Below are 23,148 nucleotides of genomic sequence, written 5' to 3'. Positions count from 1 at the left end.
ACACAGACATATCTTTATTTACCTGGCTTGGCCATAAAAGAGCATCTCAATAGCAATAATCAGCTGCTAATGTTACTTCAAGTTTGAAGTGGAGACAGATGACAGAATAAAGTCCAGTGTGTCTCTCTGTTATATTTAGTTTTCTGATTCATCATCTAGTTAAAAATCTGTTAATTATCCGTCTGATCAACAAAAGAAACAGAAACAACTTTCTTCATTTATCAGACACATTTTTCTTTTCATGTTATTTCCTCCATTAACTGTTATTATGGATGGATATTATATGTTGTTATGGATCAAATGAACATAAGGAAGAGTTTGTCTGTCACATTTTAAACATATTTATATTTGACATAATGTGTCATCATTTCCATGTGAGCGTCTGGTTTGATATGAGTTTACTTAGTTTATTGAGTTACATCATATCAATTATTCCTCAAACATTCAACCTAATAAAACAAATCAGTATTTAAAAACACTCTGGTCATATTCAGAGTTATTAAATAATTAATTCACAATCAGAATATCAATAAATAGCCTTCAGATACAAATAATGAATAAATAACATTCTGCCAGTAGTAATGTTTCATATGTTTCTGAGCAGCACACAGTAGATACACAGCAGGAATGTTTGTTAAATAGATATAATATGATATAATATAATATAATATAACATAATATAATATAATATAATATCAAGGTTCATGATCTCCTGATGTCCCTGAACTCATCAGAGTCCATCTGTTATTTTATTATTGATGTATTTACTGTTTATTATAAAGAAGTTCACTTGTATCATGAACTTTATTTAGAACTTTCTAACTTGTGGTTGTTTCTTCTTATTGTGTCTTTCAACTATTATTATTATTATATATTCAAACCAAATGAATGAACACATGGAATAATTACAGTCAAATGTTTTGCTGTCTTATAGCTGCATTTATTCTCTGATCACTTCAAAAATGCTCCTTTTGTCTCCTTTTGATATTGAAGTGATGACTGGCTCTATCCTCAGGACAACATGCAGAGATCAATATTTAATCTAGTGATTTATCATGTGGGAGGACATATTTGTTCATCACATCTTCTTCTTCAGGTCTTTTCCTCTCAGACTTCAGTGAAAGAATCCAGCAGACAGTTGAGACAGATGAGTTTCAGCCTGTTTCTGTGTCACTCTGACAAACTGAGGAACACTGCTTCATGTTGAACAGCAGTTAGGACTCATGTTGGATAGAAAATCATTCTGACTGTGTTTCTTCCTCCAGGGTGGACCATGGTGGAGAGCACAGGTTAAAACCTGGTCTGAAGAAGTGTAAGTGTGGATTGAATTTGATTCATGACAACTAAACAGCACACAGTCAGTTTCTCTTTAAATACAAAGTTGGTCTTTGTGGTATTTATTCATTAAAACATTACTGACAAAATGTGTCATCATGAAACTTTATAGAAATGAACAACAGATCAGAAGTTAAACAGAGAATAAATCCATCAGGTGTGTCAGATGATAAACTGCTGCTGTGTTGTTTCTTCTTCTCTTCATCAGATTTCTGTGAACTCACACTGGACACAAACACAGTGAACAAAGGACTCAAACTGTCTGATAACAACAGGAAGGTGACAGAGGTGGAGGAGGATCAGTCATATCCTGATCATCCAGACAGATTTGATGTCTGGACTCAGCTGCTGTGTAGTAATGTTCTGACTGGTCGCTGTTACTGGGAGGTCGAGTGGAGAGGAGGAGTTAAAATATCAGTGAGTTACAGAAGAATCAACAGGAAAGGAGACAGTGATGACTGTATGTTTGGATGGAACGATAAGTCCTGGAGACTGAAGTGCTCTGATGATGATGGTTACTCTGTCTGTCACAATAAGACAGTAACATCCATCTCCTCCTCCTCCTCCTCCTCCTCCTCCTCCTCCTCTGTCTCTAACAGAGTAGCAGTGTATGTGGACTGTCCTGCTGGCACTCTGTCCTTCTACAGAGTCTCCTCTGACACACTGATCCACCTCCACACCTTCAACACCACATTCACTGAACCTCTGTATGCTGGGTTTGGGTTCTTGTCTGATTCCTCAGTGTCTCTGTGTCCCCTGTGAGTGAGAGTCTCTTCCTGTGTGTGAAGATGTAAATAAATAACTTTGAGAAGTTTGAGTAACATTATTTTCATTGCTGGTTAAAATTCAAGCCGAAGCAAACACAACGAGCTTCTGTAACATTGATCTGATTATTAAAATAAAAAGCAGTTTGAACTTGAAGCTTTTGGTTTTCTGTTTGTTTTTGACACCAGCAGGACTCCGTACATCTCAGCTCTCTGTTTTTACTTTATTGAACAACAGCAGAATATACAAACATACGGGTAAACATTAATATCAGTTAAATATGTAATAATATGAGGAAATGAACAACATGAGAGCAAATCTTAAAACAATTTAAACATCCACACACACACACACACACACACACACACAAGCTAACAAACAAGCTAACAGCAGACAGAAGCAAGAACAACATGAAGCAGATTAGCAATAAGAAGCTAGCAGGACAAAGACAATAAACACTTTATAAAAAGCCACAAAGCAACAATAAGGCTTCTGTGGCTTCAAATTAAAATCATCTGTGAGCTGTAGAAAAACTTGTGTTTTATTCTTTCTTTGAAAAGTTTGTGTAATATTCTTCTTGTTAAACTTTTGATCTGTTAGTTCAGGTCCATCTAACATCAGTGAAGGCTGATTCTTCTTTTCATCTTTACTTCTGTGACTTTTCACAAGTTTAATGAATTCATGGTTACAGCAGAAGTGAAAGAGTTCATATTACTGAATCATCACTCACATTATGAAACTATAAGAGACACAATAAACATCATCCATGACGTCATGTTTACTATTTAAAGTGTGGGTGACGTCACTCAGCGCGCCTGTGGGCGGGGCGTCGGGTTTCTCTTCCTGTGTGTGAGCAGGTGAGACACACCTGATGGTTTGATGAGAGACTCACATGGGTGGTGCATATTCAAAATGTGGTGGATAAATGTAAAAAAGTCTTAAATGTGATGAGGTGTTTGGTGGGGTATGCCTGGGGGGCAGACAGGAGTGCGCTAAAAGCCATATATTGTGGGTTGATTAGGTCTATTTTAGATTATGGGGCAGGCACATCCCTGAGAAAGCTAGACATTATTCAATATCAGGTATTGAGGCTATGTACAGGGGCTTTTAAAACAACTCCAGACCATCCAACAAAATGCACTTTAGAACCGTGTTGGGAAAAGGGAAAAAGGGACAGTAAAAGTTTTGGTTGGACAACACAGGAAACAGAAGAGATTGAAATAGCACATTTAGATGTAAGTCAGACAGTACCATTATCAATCGTTCCACCTTGGGTTTTGCCAAATGTCACAGTAGATTTTACACTACTAAAGCAGAAGATATGTATGAAGATGAAAGGCAGAGGTGGATTAGAAAACTTACAAAAAATAAGATACAGTATGATCTCAGAACAATGTTACAGGAACACGCTGGGAGTAGGTGTTGGCAATTAATGTTAGAGTTTATTAGAGTGAGTGGTTTAATGGGAGGGATATAAGTTCTTTGTTTTTTGTTTGTTTGTTTTTTTAATGTATTATTTATTTATTCATTTATTTATTTTTATTTTTATTGTAGTATTTATTTAGTTATTTTGTGAGGGTGTTATGGCCATTTTGATCCACACTCCATACCAGTAGGTGGCGGTAATGCACCAATTCGTTGTTTGCCAACCGCCATTAAACAGCAGACGAAGAAGAAGCAGCGACACACCTGAGCAGCAACAGACAGCAGCAGACGCTTTCATCACTTTGTCTTTTAAACTTTACTTCATATTTTACATTAAAGTGATCCGCGCGGAGCGGCAGCGCGAGACCGGAAACCAGAGCTACATCCGAGAGTCCGTGCACGCGCAGCAGCTGACGGCAGGTAAGTCAGAGTTTCAGTTACCATGGTGACTGACTCAGAGTTTCAGTTAGCTCTCTTTCCTCATCTCAGGGTTAAGAGCTGATAAAAGTCCTCACATTGTGTACTTTAGGAGAAGTTGTGATAATGTTTTAAAAAGACGAGTGAAGCAGTTATTAGATGTTTGGACTGAGCGCATCACTTCCTGCTGTGCTTTGTGTCGGCCAGCAGGTGTCAGTAGTGGAGCAGCTGAAGTCTGGAGAGGTGAACTCCATCTCAACACGACGGCTTTAAAAAGCTTCATCCAAAACTCGTCCAAACCTCAGACTGACTGATCAGAGACTCACATGTGATCAAACTGCTGCTGCTTCAAAAGTCGCCCCCTGCATGGAGAGTAGACGCTTTTACCATCTGGGAGGCGCTTCAGTACTCCCACAGCTTTTAAACAGCGCTACAAAAATTCCTTTATCCCTCTTTCCATCCAAGCACTGAACGCACTTTACAGAGGGAGATAGTCCTCGTCCATCCTAGTCCCCCCCTCCCTGGCTTGGACCTATTTATTTATTCATATTTATTAGTTTTTTCTTTTCTAAATTCATGTTTTTAATTCCAATCAATGAATGTAGTTGTTGTGTTTTAATGTGTTGTGTGATCTGTGTTGTCTTTTCTGTATTCCTGCTGCAAACTAAGTGGACAAAGAATCAAATGAATCTGAATCTGAATCTTCATCACATCTGAGCTCAGCTGCTCTGACCTGTAGATGATCACATGGTTCGTTACCACCATCTAGTGGACAGATAGCACAACTACATGTGATGTGTGATTTCTGACATGAACTTTATATATTTAATAACTTTATATATTTAATAACTTTATATATTTAATATAATAACTTTATATATTTAATATAATAACTTTATATATTTAATAACTTTATATATTTAATAACTTTATATATTTAATACAATAACTTTATATATTTAAAACAATAACTAAAGTACTGAAGGAAGGAGGGAAGGAAGGAAGGGAAGAAGGAAAGGAAAGGAGGGAGGAAGGAAGGAAGGTAGGAAGGAAAGGAGGGAAGAAGGAAGGAAAGGAGGGAGGAAGGGAAGGAAAGGAGGGAAGAAGGAAGGAAGGTAGGAAGGAAAGGAGGGAAGAAGGAAGGGAAGTAGGGAAGAAGGAAGGAAAGGAGGGAAGGTAGGAAGGAAAGGAGGGAAGAAGGAAGGAAAGGAGGGAGGAAGGGAAGGAAAGGAGGGAGGAAGGGAAGGGAAGGAAAGGAGGGAAGAAGGAAGGAGGGAAGAAGGAAGGAAAGGAGGGAGGTAGGAAGGAAAGGAGGGAAGAAGGAAGGAAAGGAGGGAAGAAGGAAGGAAAGGAGGGAAGAAGGAAGGAAGGAAGGAAGGAAGGAAGGAAGGGAAGGAAAGGAGGGAGGAAGGTAGGAAGGAAAAGGGGGAGGAAGGGAAGGAAAGGAGGGAAGAAGGAAGGAAGGTAGGAAGGAAAGGAGGAAAGAAGGAAGGAAAGAAGGAAAGGAAAGGAGGGAAGAAGGAAGGGAAGGAAGGAAGGAAGGGAAGAAGGAAAGGAAAGGAGGGAGGAAGGAAGGAAGGTAGGAAAGAAAGGAGGGAAGAAGGAAGGAAAGAAGGAAGGTAGGAAGGAAAGGAGGGAAGAAGGAAGGAAAGGAGGGAGGAAGGAAGGAAGGTAGGAAGGAAAGGCCCATCAGTGTCTTGAAGAAACTCAATAATTTCTTTTCCAATGAAAGTTTTCACATGTTATGAACCAGATGTTTAAAATTCCTCATACCTCCAAAAACAAAAGAAATCCTTTTTAAAATAATAAATGGTGTTTATCCATCCAGTGACTGGTTAAGAAATTGTGTTTCATGATGAAACTACTGATCATTTATTTTTCCATTGTTTGTATTCTGATGTCTACTTTATTCACAAGTTCAAACATATGAAGGTTTAATGTTTCTCTCTTATATTAAAGCTCTGAAACTCATTAAAAATCAAACTGCAGTGCAACTATTTAGCATAATAGAAGAATATGATTTAAAGAATAAACCCAAGCCCTTTTCATTTATTCACTTTGTGGCGATCACTCCCACAAAATGGTTTAATGATGATCTGTACGTTTTGTATTTCTTTGCCTTCTGTGTTATATTCCTGATTATGCAAAGTTTTTAAATATCATCTTAAAAAAAACCTTGATTATGTTATGGTATGTGATTGCCCATATTGTTTTTCTACTCACTTCCACCCCCGACCAGTCGAGCCAGCCAGTGGTTTAGCCCCATTAATACCACTCCCTCACAGTCCAGCCTCGCGCGGTTTTCATGTCGGGAGACTTAAGTCTGTATGGCGGGAGTTACAGATGAGTGAGCAGCAGGAGAGACGTGCTCTTCATGTCGTCCATGTCCGCAGCCTACCTCTGGCAAACAGCGCGTGTTGCAGTCCGCGTGTGTGTTCGCGTCCACTTTGGTTGCCCTCGTACGGTTTGGATACCGTGTCCTCTCCTCTCCTCAGGAAACCACCGAGCCACCGCCGTCCAAAGACCTCCGGACATCACTCTCCACTTTCCCCACTTACTCCGAAACCGTGAGTCGGCTGAAGCCGGGTGACCAAGTGTGTTTTTTCCGCTTATATTTTTCTTTTGTTTTGACTGGGTTTTTGGGGATGACTGGACTGTGCTAAACGGAGCTACTTCCTTATTTTGATTTTCGTTTGGGATTCCGGGAAAACCCGAGGTGGATTATTTTGCTTTATAAACTGAACTGTTTGAACTGAACTGGACTGATAACCGGAAAAACCCGGAACGGAGCACCCGGTACCATTATTCTTTTGTTTGGACCAGGACTGAGTTGTGAAGAGTTTTGTTTTGCTTGTGTGCTCTAATATTATTTTTGTGGAAATTCAAATGGTGGTGTGGTTGGCATTATTTAAGTGTTCCTTTTGTGTTGCATATCTATATAAAATGTGTTGTGGAACATTTCTTTTCTGGGGTCATGGTTTTAACATGTATCCTTTGTGGGGTTGAAGAATTAAATCTGCTTAAACCGCTACATAAATAAATGGCGCCCAATGTTAAAGGAACCTTGAAATACTAACTAAAAAAATTAATTAATTAATTAATTAATTAAGAAAAAAAAAAAAAAAAAAAAAAATCAAATACTCCAACAACAAATTGTGGTGGACATTAAGGACTGAACAAACACAGAACTGTGTTTGGGGAAATACAAAGTGTTTTATTGCGTGGAGACAAACTAAAAAGACTGCAAATAGCCAGTACTGGTTGCGGGCTATTAACTTCATTTTATTTAATTGTCATTTATAATTTATTTTTTATTTGTCTTTTCTGTATTTCAGCTGTTCCTTTATAACAACTTAATAATCTTGGTGTCATGATGTTTGTATGAATAAAAACTGTTGAATAAAAAAACTCCAGAGACTTCCTGTTTAAATAAAGATTTAAAAAACCATAAACCCTCCCACTGTCAGTCTCATGTTTGTTCCTCTTCTGGTTGGTTTCCTGCTTGAAGCTGCTCATTCATTTCACCTTCACTCATCAGCTAAAGGTAACGTCCTCCATCCTCCCTCCTTTCCTTCCCTCCTTCCCTCCTTCCTGCATCTAAAGGTAACGTAAGCAACAGTTTCATCATGTTTGTGTCAGCAGCTGTTAAAATGATCTGATAACAGTACAGATGGAAGTTATACTGATGACTTATGTTCATTTCTTAACTGTATTCTTAAAAAGTCTCCAATCATCTGAATTTTATGCTTTAAAATGTTTTAACAGATTGATTCGATATGAAGAAAACGTTACTTGTATAAAGTTATTATAACTTCAGTTCCTCTTTTAAATGTGTGACGCAGTTACAAAACGCAGCAAATAGACTTTTCATCAGAAGTGACAGTTAGAAAGAGGAAGTGAACAGGAAGACATGACTTCATATATGGGGGTGAAACATGTGACTACATGAATGTGTACGTGACAGGCTGAACTCTTGTGGTAGCTGCTGTTTGTGGAGACTGAAAGTATGAAATGTTTGTGTGAGCTGTTTCCAGACTGCAGGACAGAAAAGAGTCTTAACTGGCTCCAAAGGGACTAAAGGAGGTCCAGGTTGTTGGTGCTTTGGTCTGTGGCTTTAAAGATTCCCTCCAGATCAGATTTAAGATGTAAATAACCCAGAATACAGGAAATGACATATACTCTGTTAAAAGTCTTGTGGGGGAGGGGCATTGGCTTTTTCAGTGCTTTTGCAAAGAGAGCATTTATAATTAAAAGGGAAGAGCAGCTGTATGATTAGAATTAACAGAAAAGAGGAAAACTGTTGAAAGGCATTTCAAAGACCGGCTGTAAAAAACTAAGAGGCTGCAGTTGCTGTTTTCTCCGGACTAGAGATGCAACGGTATGTGTCCTCAACTCCATAAAACCTTAAATTAAAGGGAGGAGGAAATGTCAGCATTTGACATCCTGCAAAAATGTTTGTATCATAGTTTTATAAAAAGTTTCAGCCTTATTTTAATAACATAGTGTGAAGTGTTGATGTGAAAACTGTGAAAGACATTTGTTCAGTGTGTGTTCAGTTCTTTGGGGTTCTGTTTCCATCAGACAGACAACAGTGACATTAGTTTGTGGACAGATGAACATGAGTTTCCAGTGAAATCTGTCAGATTGGTTCATGTCCTCACAGAGAGTCTTGGCAGGTTCCTCCTGTGTGTTTGGAGCTGAACTCTGCTGCAAGCTTCACTGCTTTAATATCATCTTGATGCTTTTGGACTTTGACTGTGAAGTTATGAGAGTGTGACAGCGTCCTCAGATTGATGATGAAGGACTGATGAAGGAGAATCAGCTGCAGCTTCTCTCTGTGTTTCCTCTACAGGTGAAGGTAGAACCACTCTGTGACCACATGTGGATCTGAATTCACCTGGTGAGTATTTTCTTCTTTCTGACACACAGCTGGATGAAAATAGATGCATGTCATCAGTTTTTAAACACAAGTGAACTATAACTTGCTGCATATGAGCTCTGTAGTGGACAAAAATACAACTGTATGAAAAGGAATCTAGTTAATGCAGTTTCTTCAACATGTATCCACAGTGGAAATCTCACAGTAATGACTAACTGTGGTGCCATCTGGTGGTAGAATAAAGAATGACAGTGTGATAGACAGCAGTGTGTGTGTGATGTGCAGCTGGTTGTAATGAATGAGCATGTTGTTGTGTTTGTGTGAAGGTGTTTCTCTGCTATGGATCAGAGTGAGGACAGAGAGGAGGGAGTCCCTCCCTCTAAAAGCTCTCTGTGTGGGGAACATGACAGCCAGACCAAAGCTCAGAGGTGAGATGAGGATCTCTAACTGTCCATCACTGTTCTCCACTCACATCACTCCACCATCATTATTCACACTCAAAGCTCTGTGTGTGTTGTGTTGAAGGACAGAGAAGCAGCACAGACCAGACTCTGATGAACTCAGTCGGCCGTCTGTCAAGAATCTGCGGTCAATGTTTGAACATAAGAAGTTCAGTGATGAACATAAATCTGCTGATCAGAGGTAAGAATGTAAAATCTTTGTTTCTGTTAGTTTCCATCACACCTCAGAAAATGTTGAAGTCTTTGTCATGAAGTCATGAACCACTTCTCATTCTTTCTCTGTAGTGTTAAAAACATGAAGTACAGCACCACATCATCAGATCTCAGTATGTTTTAAGGTTGATATGATCGTTCTGACTGATTGTCTGACTGCAGGTTTCTTCTTACTGATGTCACTGTGGTCCCACATTTCAGAGTTAATTTAATGAGCCCAGTGTTGTTAGTTCTGATAGAAATGAGACCAAACTCATAGCAGGAGATGATGTTTGAGCAGACTGTGTCCTGGAAGATCAGAGATGCATCTGTGCTCTCTAAGCTAGTTAGCCAAGCTAACAATGTCAGTTTGTTGTAGCTGTGTGGATCAGTTTCTTACTGCAGGTTTATGTAGAAACACCTGATGTGTCGTAGCTGTCGTCCAACAAAACACACAATCTTCAGGATCAACACTGTAGTTACACTTGTTTTATCTCTTCTCTGTTTCCATCAGGATCCATCAGCAGAGACCAGATTCTCCTGAACCCAGCTGTGTGTCCATGAAGAGTGACTGGTCTAATGATCAACCTTATAACTTCAAACATGGACATCAGTCAGCTGATCAGAGGTCAGACTGTAAAATGTTTGTCTGTTATTATCCAACTCTCATAAGAAGAAGTTTGATTGATGTAGAAATGAATTCTTGACCTCAGTGATACATAACTGCAGTAAAAACTCTAAACAGTTTTACTAACTAAGTTCATTTCAGAACTTTCTGTTGTATCCCATGGTCTTCCTCAGTGAATGAGACTTACTCAGGTATCATCAAGTCAGATGTGAATGTCCTCTTTGATCTTTCTCTGACTGTCCATTGACTGCAGGTCAATGACCTTTGACCTCTTCCCAGTGGATACTGTGGAGTATTGTGTGTATTAAAGTCTCATATATCTTATTATTCTGATGTTGTTCAAAAACTATTAAAACAGGTCAGTGAGCCACAACTTCCCAATGCAGCTTTCAGCTTCACCAGCTCGTTGTGGCTCTGCACGAGATTTCTTGACAATGGAAAAATATAGAAAATAATGACCATACCTGAACAAATCCATTATCTGATGAAGGCTATGGGATACAGTTGAGAGCTGTAGGAATGACAACAGATGTTGAACTTAGAGTATTTACCACAGAAGAGGCATGAGAATAATTATGAGTGGGTTTTTATTTCCATCAGGATCCATCAGCAGAGACCAGATTCTCCTGAACCCAGCTGTGTGTCCATGAAGAGTGACCGGTCTAAGGGTGGACTTATTACCTTCAAACATGGACATCAGTCAGCTGATCAGAGGTCAGACTGTAAAATGTTTGTCTGTTATTATCCAACTCTCATAAGAAGAAGTTTGATTGACTGAAACAGTTTTTACACACAATGTCCTCATAAACACAAACACACACACTCCTCCTACAAACACTTTTCTAGAAACCACAAACTTTATGTGTATAACAGTTTTTAAACAGAGGTACAAAGTCTTTACAGAGACAAATGATCAGAGGTCAGACAGAACAGCCTGTGAGTGTTTTACCTGGATCCACTGTGATAGAACACAACACCTTTAACACTGAGTGTCATTATTTATTCTGAGACTTCATCTTTTCTTCACAGAGTTCATCAGCAGAGCTCAGAGGTTCTCAGTGGTCGGTCTGTCCAGCAGCATCAAACACAGCTGGACTCCATATTTATGGTGTGTAAATGTAAAGCACAGCTACTACTGCTAACTACAACAGCCACAGACTAAATACTAAACTACCATTCTGGTCCTAACAGTCTCCATGCTGCACTCTGTAGACCAGCAGCTTTTCAGTCTGTCACTGATCATCTGATGTTGACTTCTACCAGTTACATTTACATTTGATTCTGTTCCAGCTGCTGGAGGAGAACATCAGCAGGTTTGTGAAGAACGAGCTGAAGAAGATGCAGAAGGCTCTGAGCCCAGATTACCCAGAATGCTTAGAGAGTCAGAGTGAGGATGAGGAGGTGTTGGACGGTGAGGAGGAAGAGCAGAGGAGGAGCAGCAGAGAGGCATTTCTGAAGATCACAGTGCACTTCCTGAGGAGAATGAAGCAGGAGGAGCTGGCTGAGCGTCTGCAGAGCAGTAAGAGGATTTTAACAGATTTAACATGATGGAGAGGAAATGGAGGCAACATGGGAGAGGTTTATATTTCAAACTCTGCTGTTAATATGATGCACACATCTGCATCAGATCTATGAACTCTTCTGAGCTGCAAACAGTCAGAAACTGTTTGTCATCAACTGATGAGCTGAATAGATTTCATAGTGGAGGAAAATATAAACATCTGCAGTTTAATGTTTACATTCTACCAATTTACTGTAGAATTATCTGATTGGCTTCATTTGTTGTTTGTTCATTCAGGAACATTCAGACCTGCAGATTGTCGACATAAACTCAAGTCTAACCTGGGGAAGAAGTTCCAGTGTCTGTTTGAGGGGATTGCTAAAGCAGGAAACCCAACCCTTCTGAATCAGATCTACACACCGCTCTACATCACAGAGGGGGGGACTGCAGAGGTTAATGATGAACATGAGGTCAGACAGATTGAAACAGCATCCAGGAAACCAGTCAGACCAGAAACAACAATCAGACATGAAGACATCTTTAAAGCCTCACCTGGAAGAGATGAACCAATCAGAACAGTGATGACAAAGGGAGTGGCTGGCATTGGGAAAACCGTCTTAACACAGAAGTTCACTCTGGACTGGGCTGAAGACAAAGCCAACCAGGACATACACTTCACATTTCCATTCACTTTCAGAGAGCTGAATGGGCTGAAAAAGAAAAAGTACAGCTTGGTGGAACTTGTTCATCACTTCTTTACTGAAACCAAAGAAGCAGGAATCTGCAGGTTTGAAGAGTTCCAGGTTGTGTTCATCTTTGACGGTCTGGATGAGTGTCGACTTCCTCTGGACTTCCACAACACTGAGATCCTGACTGATGTTACAGAGTCCACCTCAGTGGATGTGCTGCTGACAAACCTCATCAGGGGGAAACTGCTTCCCTCTGCTCGCCTCTGGATAACCACACGACCTGCAGCAGCCAATCAGATCCCTCCTGAGTGTGTCGGCATGATGACAGAGATCAGAGGGTTCACTGACCCACAGAAGGAGGAGTACTTCAGCAGGAAATTCAGAGATGAGGAGCAGGCCAGCACCATCATCTCCCACATCAAGACATCACGAAGCCTCCACATCATGTGCCACATCCCAGTCTTCTGCTGGATCACTGCTACAGTTCTGGAGAATGTGTTGAAAAGAAGAAGGAGAAGAGAGCTGCCCAAGACCCTGACTGAGATGTACATCCACTTCCTGGTGGTTCAGTCCAAACTGAAGAACATCAAGTATGATGGAGGAGCTGAGACAGATCCACACTGGAGTTCAGAGAGCAAGAAGATGATTGAGTCTCTGGGAAAACTGGCTTTTGAGCAGCTGCAGAAAGGCAACCTGATCTTCTATGAATCAGACCTAACAGAGTGTGGCATCGATATCAGAGCAGCCTCAGTCTGCTCAGGAGTGTTCACACAGGTCTTTAAAGAGGAGAGAGGGCTGTACCAGGACAAGGTGTTCTGCTTCATCCATCTGAGTGTTCAGGAGTTTCTGGCTGCTCTTCATGTCCATCTGACATTCATCAAGTCTGGAGTCAATCTGCTGGAAGAAGAACAAACAACATCCCAGATACGTTTCTACCAGGGAGCTGTGGACGAGGCCTTAAAGAGTCCAAATGGACACCTGGACTTGTTCCTCCGCTTCCTCTTGGGTCTTTCACTGCAGACCAATCAGACTCTCCTACGACACCTGCTGACACAGACAGGAAGTAGCTCACAGACCAATCAGAAAACAGTCGAGTACATCAAGAAGAAAATCAGTGAGAATGTGTCTGCAGAGAGAAGCATCAATCTGTTCCACTGTCTGAATGAATTGAATGATCGTTCTCTAGTGGAGGAGATCCAACAGTCCCTGAGATCAGGAAGTCTCTCCACAGATAAACTGTCTCCTGCTCAGTGGTCAGCTCTGGGCTTCATCTTAATGTCATCAGAAAAAGATCTGGACGTGTTTGACCTGAAGAAATACTCTGCTTCAGAGGAGGTTCTTCTGAGGCTGCTGCCAGTGGTCAAAGCTTCACATAAAGCTCTGTAAGTGGATGAAACACTGGATATTTGAACCATTTATAAATACATTCAAGATAGATATAATAAATACATTATTTTGTGTTCATTACTAATCCTTTCTCCAGACTGAATGGCTGTAACCTCTCACAGAGAAGCTGTGCAGCTCTGTCCTCAGTTCTCAGCTCCCAGTCCTCTAGTCTGAGAGAGCTGGACCTGAGTAACAACAACATGCAAGATTCAGGAGTGAAGCAGCTTTCTGCTGGACTGGAAAGTCCACACTGCACACTGGAAACTCTCAGGTCAGGACATAGCAGCTATAATCCTGTTGTACTGAACACTGACAATAAATATTAATGTTAATTATTCTGCATATCTGTAGGATTCTGGTACAAATGTGATCAAAAGCATTGTGTTATCAACATTTTTATGTTTCCAGTCTGTCAGGATGTCTGATCACAGGGGCAGGCTGTGCTTCTCTGGCCTCAGCTCTGAGGTCCAACCCCTCCCATCTGAGAGATCTGGACCTGAGTAACAACAACCTGCAGGATTCAGGAGTGAAGCAGCTTTCTGCTGGACTGGAGAGTCCACACTGTACACTGGAAGCTCTCAGGTCAGAATAGAGCATCACCAGTTTCCCTGTCCTGAACAATGACAATAAAACTGGTTCTACATGCTGTTTTACATTCAGATTAATGTCAATTATTCTGTACATCATCTGTAGGATTCAGGTATTTATATGATCAAAAACATTGTGTTATCATCCTTTTTATATTTCCAGTCTGTCAGGATGTCTGATCACAGAGGAAGGCTGTGCTTCTCTGGCCTCAGCTCTGCGCCACAACCCCTCCCATCTGAGAGAGCTGGACCTGAGCTACAATCATCCAGGAGACTCAGGGGAGAAGTTACTGTATGCCAGACTGGCACACTGTACACTGGACACTCTCTGGTAGGTGTAGAGACTTTTAAAATGTAGATAAATGAATGGAAATTTTTTTTCTGTAAACTACAGATAAATTAATTCAATCAGTCGCCCCCCTCATGGCTTCATTGTTGAAAAAATGCACGCTAAAGTGCCCTCTTTGGAGCCAAAACATGTGCTAAGGTGCCCTCTTGGGAGCCAAAACACGTCCTAAGATGCCCTCTTGGGAGCCAAAAACACGTCCTAAGGTGCCCTCTTGGGAGCCAAAACACGTCCTAAGTTGCCCTCTTGGGAGCCAAAACACGTCCTAAGGTGCCCTCTTGGGAGCCAAAAACAGGTGCTAAGCTGCCCTCTTTGGAGCCAAAACAGGTGCTAAAGTGCCCTCTTGAGAGCCAAAACGCGTGCTAAGCTGCCCTCTTGAGAGCCAAAATGCGTGCTAAAGTACCCTCGTGAGAGCCAAAAGGTGTGCTAAGCTGCCCTCCTGCTTGGCAAAACACACGAAACTGCCCTCTTGGGTGGCAAAAACACGCACTAAAGTGCCCTCTTCAGTGGCCAGAACGTGCTGTATCTAAGGCTCTACGGTTGCTACGGCGTTTTGTCAATCTGCTTGGAAATTCTCAAAATGCCAAAATGTCCAAAAACCGAAAACACCGTGAGAGACACATAAGCCGGCAGATTCTGACAGTGTTTATTTTATTCAGATATTCCTTAAAATGAGCGAGTAAGCTCAGTGTGAACACAGAGTGAGATTCTTTTTTTAAAAAAAAAGACAATTACATTAGGGTCAATGGGGAGTGACAGGTGTTGCTGCCGGTCTCGGCCCCCTGTTTATATTTTGTGCAGACCCCGCCTGTCAACGTCACATTTTATGAATCCCAACACCTATGTCTACATTTTGACCAAAAATAATTTGTCTCCTTTTTACGGTTTGGCCGTGAGCTCGAGTTAAAAATAAAAATTAAGTTTATTTTTTACTGCTTCTCTCACTCAAGCTAACTGACGCTTCCACTCTAACTTTGAAGAAAAAGTGATTTCCACTCCTCGTTTGACTGCTCATAGTTTGAAAAGTTTACATGTTATGTAAAAACAGTTTGGTATTTTTCCAGAGAGCACAAGTTTTCCTCCGTTTTAAAGTTTGAATCACATTTCTACGTGCAGGTATGAGAGAGCTGCTGTAGAGGAGTGCGCACCGTGGCACTAATAATCATCTGCTAATGTTGCTTCAAGTTTGAAGTGGAGACAGATGACAGAATAAAGTCCAGTGTGTCTCTCTGTTATATTTAGTTTTCTGATTCATCATCTAGTTAAAAATCTGTTAATTATCCGTCTGATCAACAAAAGAAACAGAAACAACTTTCTTCATTTATCAGACACATTTTTCTTTTCATGTTATTTCCTCCATTAACTGTTATTATGGATGGATATTATATGTTGTTATGGATCAAATGAACATAAGGAAGAGTTTGTCTGTCACATTTTAAACATATTTATATTTGACATAATGTGTCATCATTTCCATGTGAGCGTCTGGTTTGATATGAGTTTACTTAGTTTATTGAGTTACATCATATCAATTATTCCTCAAACATTCAACCTAATAAAACAAATCACTATTTAAAAACACTCTGGTCATATTCAGAGTTATTAAATAATTAATTCACAATCAGAATATCAATAAATAGCCTTCAGATACAAATAATGAATAAATAACATTCTGCCAGTAGTAATGTTTCATATGTTTCTGAGCAGCACACAGTAGATACACAGCAGGAATGTTTGTTAAATAGATATAATATAATATAATATAATATAATATAATATAATATAATATAAACGTTCATGATCTCCTGATGTCCCTGAACTCATCAGAGTCCATCTGTTATTTTATTATTGTTGTATTTACTGTTTATTATAAAGAAGTTCACTTGTATCATGAACTTTATTTAGAACTTTCTAACTTGTGGTTGTTTCTTCTTATTGTGTCTTTCAACTATTATTATTATTATTATATATTCAAACCAAATGAATGAACACATGGAATAATTACAGTCAAATGTTTTGCTGTCTTATAGCTGCATTTATTCTCTGATCACTTCAAAAATGCTCCTTTTGTCTCCTTTTGATATTGAAGTGATGACTGGCTCTATCCTCAGGACAACATGCAGAGATCAATATTTAATCTAGTGATTTATCATGTGGGAGGACATATTTGTTCATCACATCTTCTTCTTCAGGTCTTTTCCTCTCAGACTTCAGTGAAAGAATCCAGCAGACAGTTGAGACAGATGAGTTTCAGCCTGTTTCTGTGTCACTCTGACAAACTGAGGAACACTGCTTCATGTTGAACAGCAGTTAAGACTCATGTTGGATAGAAAATCATTCTGACTGTGTTTCTTCCTCCAGGGTGGACCATGGTGGAGAGCACAGGTTAAAACCTGGTCTGAAGAAGTGTAAGTGTGGATTGAATTTGATTCATGACAACTAAACAGCACACAGTCAGTTTCTCTTTAAATACAAAGTTGGTCTTTGTGGTATTTATTCATTAAAACATTACTGACAAAATGTGTCATCATGAAACTTTATAGAAATGAACAACAGATCAGAAGTTAAACAGAGAATAAATCCATCAGGTGTGTCAGATGATAAACTGCTGCTGTGTTGTTTCTTCTTCTCTTCATCAGATTTCTGTGAACTCACACTGGACACAAACACAGTGAACAGAAACCTCAAACTGTCTGATAACAACAGGAAGGTGACACATGTGGAGGAGGATCAGTCATATCCTGATCATCCAGACAGATTTGACCGCTTGGCTCAGCTGCTGTGTAGTAATGGTCTGACTGGTCGCTGTTACTGGGAGGTCGAGAGGAGAGGAAGGGTTCATATATCAGTGAGTTACAGAAGAATCAGCAGGAAAGGAGAGAGTGAAGACTGTTTATTTGGATGGAACGATCAGTCCTGGAATCTGTTCTGCTCTGATGAAAAAGGTTACCATGTCTGGCACAATAACGAAGGAACACCCATCTCCTCTTCCTCCTCCTCCTCCTCCTCCTCCTCCTCTGTCTCTAACAGAGTAGCAGTGTATGTGGACTGTCCTGCTGGCACTCTGTCCTTCTACAGAGTCTCCTCTGACACACTGATCCACCTCCACACCTTCAACACCACATTCACTGAACCTCTGTATGCTGGGTTTGGGGTCAACCCTGATTCCTCAGTGTCTGTGTGTCCTCTGTCTGAGTGAGAGTCTCTTCCTGTGTGTGAAGATGTAAATAAATAACTTTGAGAAGTTTGAGTAACATTATTTTCATTGCTGGTTAAAATTCAAGCAGAAGCAAACACAACGAGCTTCTGTAACATTGATCTGATTATTAAAATAAAAACCAGTTTGAACTTGAAGCTTTTGGTTTTCTGTTTGTTTTTGACACCAGCAGGACTCCGTACATCTCAGCTCTCTGTTTTTACTTTATTGAACAACAGCAGAATATACAAACATACAGGTAAACATTAATATCAGTTAAATATGTAATAATATGAGGAAATGAACAACATGAGAGCAAATATTAAAGTAATTACATTAAAATAAATAGATGAATAAAATAAATAATCAGCATTCAGATATATTTAGTCAGTATAGCCGATAATATATTTATTCTTTTTTTATTATTAACTTGAGAGTTCAGTTTAGGATTAAAGATGAGATCTTACATGAAGATTTAGACAATTTTGTTGTGAATAAAAAACTTTTATTCCTCTGGGTTACCATGGTTACCACGGTAGCAAACGATAGCGATACTGGTTGAGACCAGATCAGTCCAAACAGTTTTAGATATTTAAAACAATCAGTGAGAAATAGTTTGTGTATGTTTTATGTTAGATTTTAAAGTGGACTTATTATTATTTATTAAAGGTTTAATGATCAGGGACAATGCACATGAATAAAACATTTGAACACATGTAAACATGAATTAGCCAAAAGGCTATTTTACATCTGCTGTCCCTGGACTGATGTTAAGTATTCAGCCTCAAAGAATATAAAAAGATTTAGTTTGAAGCATAAAAGTTATACATTAAAAAATAAGAAGACTAAATCTGAATAAAGATGAAAAAGCAGAAAGCAATGCATTCATATTACTGAATCATCACTCACATTATGAAACTATCAGTGGTGGACAGTAACAAAGTACATTTACTTGAGTATTATTTTGGGAGATACTTTTACTTTCACTACATTTGAAGGACAAATATTGTACTTTTTACTCCACTACATTTCTATTGATGATTGATTTACGTATGGTTTGTCTTAGTCGTATTGCCGTACCTGTACTACGTCGTATTGCCGTACCTGTACTACGTCATATATCCGTACCTGTACTACGTCATATAGCCGTACCTGTACTACGTCATATAGCCGTACCTGTACTACGTCATATATCCGTACTACGTCATATATCCGTACCTGTACTACGTCATATATCCGTACTACGTCATATATCCGTACTACGTCATATATCCGTACCTGTACTACGTCGTATTGCCGTACCTGTACTACGTCATATATCCGTACCTGTACTACGTCATATAGCCGTACCTGTACTACGTCATATAGCCGTACCTGTACTACGTCATATAGCCGTACCTGTACTACGTCCTATAGCCGTACCTGTACTACGTCATATATCCGTACCTGTACTACGTCGTATAGCTGTACCTGTACTACGTCGTATAGCCGTACCTGTACTACGTCATATATCCGTACCTGTACTACGTCATATAGCCGTACCTGTACTACGTCGTATAGCCGTACCTGTACTACGTCGTATAGCCGTACCTGTACTACGTCATATTGCCGTACCTGTACTACGTCGTATAGCCGTACCTGTACTACGTCGTATAGCCGTACCTGTACTACGTCATATATCCGTACTACGTCATATATCCGTACCTGTACTACGTCCTATAGCCGTACCTGTACTACGTCATATATCCGTACCTGTACTACGTCGTATAGCCGTACCTGTACTACGTCGTATAGCCGTACCTGTACTACGTCATATTGCCGTACCTGTACTACGTCATATAGCCGTACCTGTACTACGTCATATAGCCGTACCTGTACTACGTCATATAGCCGTACCTGTACTACGTCATGCCATATGAAGACATGGAGGAAGAAACTGGAGAAACTCCCACCGAGCACCCGTGGCCTTATCTCAAACCCATTTTTGTCACAAAAACTGATTCGTTTCGGTTTAAATGTTTGTTGTACTTACCACAAACAAATTATATCACAGCCTACAAAAACTCATCTTCCAACCTGAAAAAGTACTTAATGTTACTAATGTTAATTTTAAACGTAATCGTATGTGCTTTAGTATCATAGCTGCCATTTTTAAATGGTTTAAAAATATGAGAACTGTTGCAGTGCAGTTGAATGATGAAGTTGACTTCCTGTTCATGTTTTTTATACAATTTGTATCAAAGAGTCCAAGGTAGGGGTTAGGGGTTGGGGTTAGGGGTTAGGGTTAGGGTGGGGGGGGGGGGTCATGGTTGGGGGTTAGAGTCCAAGGTAGGGGTTAGGTGTGTTGAAATATAAATACTGTACAGTATGAAAACATTTCATTTGTTGTTGAATGCAGCTGAGTCTTTTTGAGCTATAAACAGTCTGGAGCAGAATCACATCAGTGTATTGTATAATGACAATAAAACTACTTTCCTGTATTTCCTGAGATATTTTAAAAATACTTTTACTTCAGTAATATTTTGACTAAGCTACTTTTACTTGTATTGGAGTAATATTTGACAATGAGTATATGTACTTTTACTAAGTAGTGAAGTTGTGTACTTTGTCCACCTCTGGAAACTATAAGAGACACAATAAACATCATCCATGACGTCATGTTTACTATTTAAAGTGTGGGTGACGTCACTCAGCGCGCCTGTGGGCGGGGCGTCGGGTTTCTCTTCCTGTGTGTGAGCAGGTGAGACACACCTGATGGTTTGATGAGAGACTCACATTGGCGGTGCATATTCAAAATGTGTTGGATAAATGTAAAAAAGTCTTAAATGTGATGAGGTGTTTGGTGGGGTATGCCTGGGGGGCAGACAGGAGTGCGCTAAAAGCCATATATTGTGGGTTGATTAGGTCTATTTTAGATTATGGGGCAGGCACATCCCTGAGAAAGCTAGACATTATTCAATATCAGGCATTGAGGCTATGTACAGTGGCTTTTAAAACAACTCCAACAGCAGTATTACAGATGGAAATGGGGGAAATGCCATTAGATATGAGGAGGTTGCAATTATCGCTGGTGTATTGGGTTAATTTGCAGGGTCATGTGACAGACCATCCAACAAAATGCACTTTAGAACCGTGTTGGGAAAAGGGAAAAAGGGACAGTAAAAGTTTTGGTTGGACAATAACACAGGAAACAAAAGAGATTGAAATAGCACATTTAGAGGTAAGTCAGACAGTACCATTATTTGTTTGTTTAATGTATTATTTATTTATTCATTTATTTATTTTTATTTTTATTGTAGTATTTATTTAGTTATTTTGTGAGGGTGTTATGGCCATTTTGAGCCACATTCCATACCAGTAGGTGGCGGTAATGCACCAATTCGTTGTTTGCCAACCGTCATTAAACAACAGAAGAAGAAGAAGAAGCAGCGACACACCTGAGCAGCAGCAGACAGCAGCAGACGCTTTCATCACTTTGTCTTTTAAACTTTACTTCATATTTTACATTAAAGTGATCCGCGCGGAGCGGCAGCGCGAGACTGGAAACCGGAGCTACATCCGAGAGTCCGTGCACGCGCAGCAGCTGACGGCAGGTAAGTCAGAGTTTCAGTTACCATGGTGACTGACTCAGAGTTTCAGTTACCTCTCTTTCCTCATCTCAGGGTTAAGAGCTGATAACAGTCCTCACATTGTGTACTTTAGGAGAAGTTGTGATAATGTTTTAAAAAGACGAGTGAAGCAGTTATTAGATGTTTGGACTGAGCGCATCACTTCCTGCTGTGCTTTGTGTCGGCCAGCAGGTGTCAGTAGTGGAGCAGCTGAAGTCTGGAGAGGTGAACTCCATCTCAACACGACGGCTTTAAAAACCTTCATCCAAAACTCGTCCAAACCTCAGACTGACTGATCAGAGACTCACATGTGATCAAACTGCTGCTGCTTCAAAAGTCGCCCCCTGCATGGAGAGTAGACGCTTTTACCATCTGGGAGGCGCTTCAGTACTCCCACAGCTTTTAAACAGCGCTACAAAAATTCCTTTATCCCTCTTTCCATCCAAGCACTGAACGCACTTTACAGAGGGAGATAGTCCTCGTCCATCCTAGTCCCCCCCTCCCTGGCTTGGACCTATTTATTTATTCATATTTATTAGTTTTTTCTTTTCTAAATTCATGTTTTTAATTCCAATCAATGAATGTAGTTGTTGTGTTTTAATGTGTTGTGTGATCTGTGTTGTCTTTTCTGTATTCCTGCTGCAAACTAAGTGGACAAAGAATCAAATGAATCTGAATCTGAATCTTCATCACATCTGAGCTCAGCTGCTCTGACCTGTAGATGATCACATGGTTCGTTACCACCATCTAGTGGACAGATAGCGGAACTACATGTGATGTGTGCTTTCTGACATGAACTTTATATATTTAATAACTTTATATATTTAATATAATAACTTTATATATTTAATACAATAACTTTATATATTTAATAACTTTATATATTTAATAACTTTATATATTTAATAACTTTATATATTTAATAACTTTATATGTTTAATATAATAACTTTATATATTTAATATTAATAACTTTATATATTTAATAACTTTATATATTTAATATAATAACTTTATATATTTAATACAATAACTTTATATATTAAATATAATAACTTTATATATTTAATAACTTTATATATTTAATATAATAACTTTATATATTTAATACAATAACTTTATATATTAAATATAATAACTTTATATATTTAATACAATTATTATTACTGTAAAGCACTTTGGTACACCGCAAGGACTGTTATAAAGGGCTGTATAAATAAACTACATTACATTACAATAACTTTATATATTTAATACAATAACTTAAAGGAGGGAGAAGGAAGGGAAAAAGAAGAAAGGTAGGAAGAAAAGAAGGAGGGAAGGAAGGAAGGAGGGAGGGAAGGAATGAAGGAAGGAGGGAGGGAGGAAAGAAGGAAGGAAGGAAGGAGAGAAGGAGGGAGGGAAGGAAGGAAGGAAGGGAGGTGGGAGGGAGGAAGGAAGGAAGGAGCTTGAAGTCAGAGCCTCAGAGACTAATCCTTACAATATGGGAGCATATCAAAACTAATGATGATAGAAGTTAAATGTGATGTCAATAATATGGTTGATGAGAGCACATAACTTAACAATCATAATGAACACAAAGAACTATTTATTCATCAGGTTTTATACAGCGGGTAGGAAGGAGGGAGGGAGGGAGGGAGGGAGGGAGGGAGGGAGGGAAGGAAGGAAGGAAGGAAGGAGTGACATAACTTAACAATCATAATGAACACAAAGAACTATTTATTCATCAGGTTT

At 39.5% G+C, this 23,148-nt stretch overlaps 1 protein-coding gene across 1 annotated transcript in view; it reads left to right on the top strand.

Annotated features, from left to right (window-relative positions):
* The window catches only part of LOC128377448 (NLR family CARD domain-containing protein 3-like), a 44,692-nt gene extending 26,734 nt beyond the window's left edge, over window positions 1–17,958 (top strand). Inside the window, exons 5-8 of the mRNA XM_053337400.1 lie at window positions 13,776–13,949; window positions 14,087–14,260; window positions 16,973–17,019; window positions 17,251–17,958. Of these exons, the coding sequence (XP_053193375.1) occupies window positions 13,776–13,949; window positions 14,087–14,260; window positions 16,973–17,019; window positions 17,251–17,810 (955 nt within the window). The 3' untranslated portion in view covers window positions 17,811–17,958. The remainder of the gene's footprint in view (window positions 1–13,775; window positions 13,950–14,086; window positions 14,261–16,972; window positions 17,020–17,250) is intronic.
* The last annotated feature ends 5,190 nt before the right edge of the window (window positions 17,959–23,148 follow it).

This window comes from Scomber japonicus, chromosome 17 (genome assembly GCF_027409825.1).
Source record: "Scomber japonicus isolate fScoJap1 chromosome 17, fScoJap1.pri, whole genome shotgun sequence".
Lineage (NCBI taxonomy): Eukaryota > Metazoa > Chordata > Actinopteri > Scombriformes > Scombridae > Scomber > Scomber japonicus.
The sequence above is the reverse complement of the archived record's forward strand: the minus strand, read 5'-3'. Positions and strand labels throughout refer to the sequence as shown.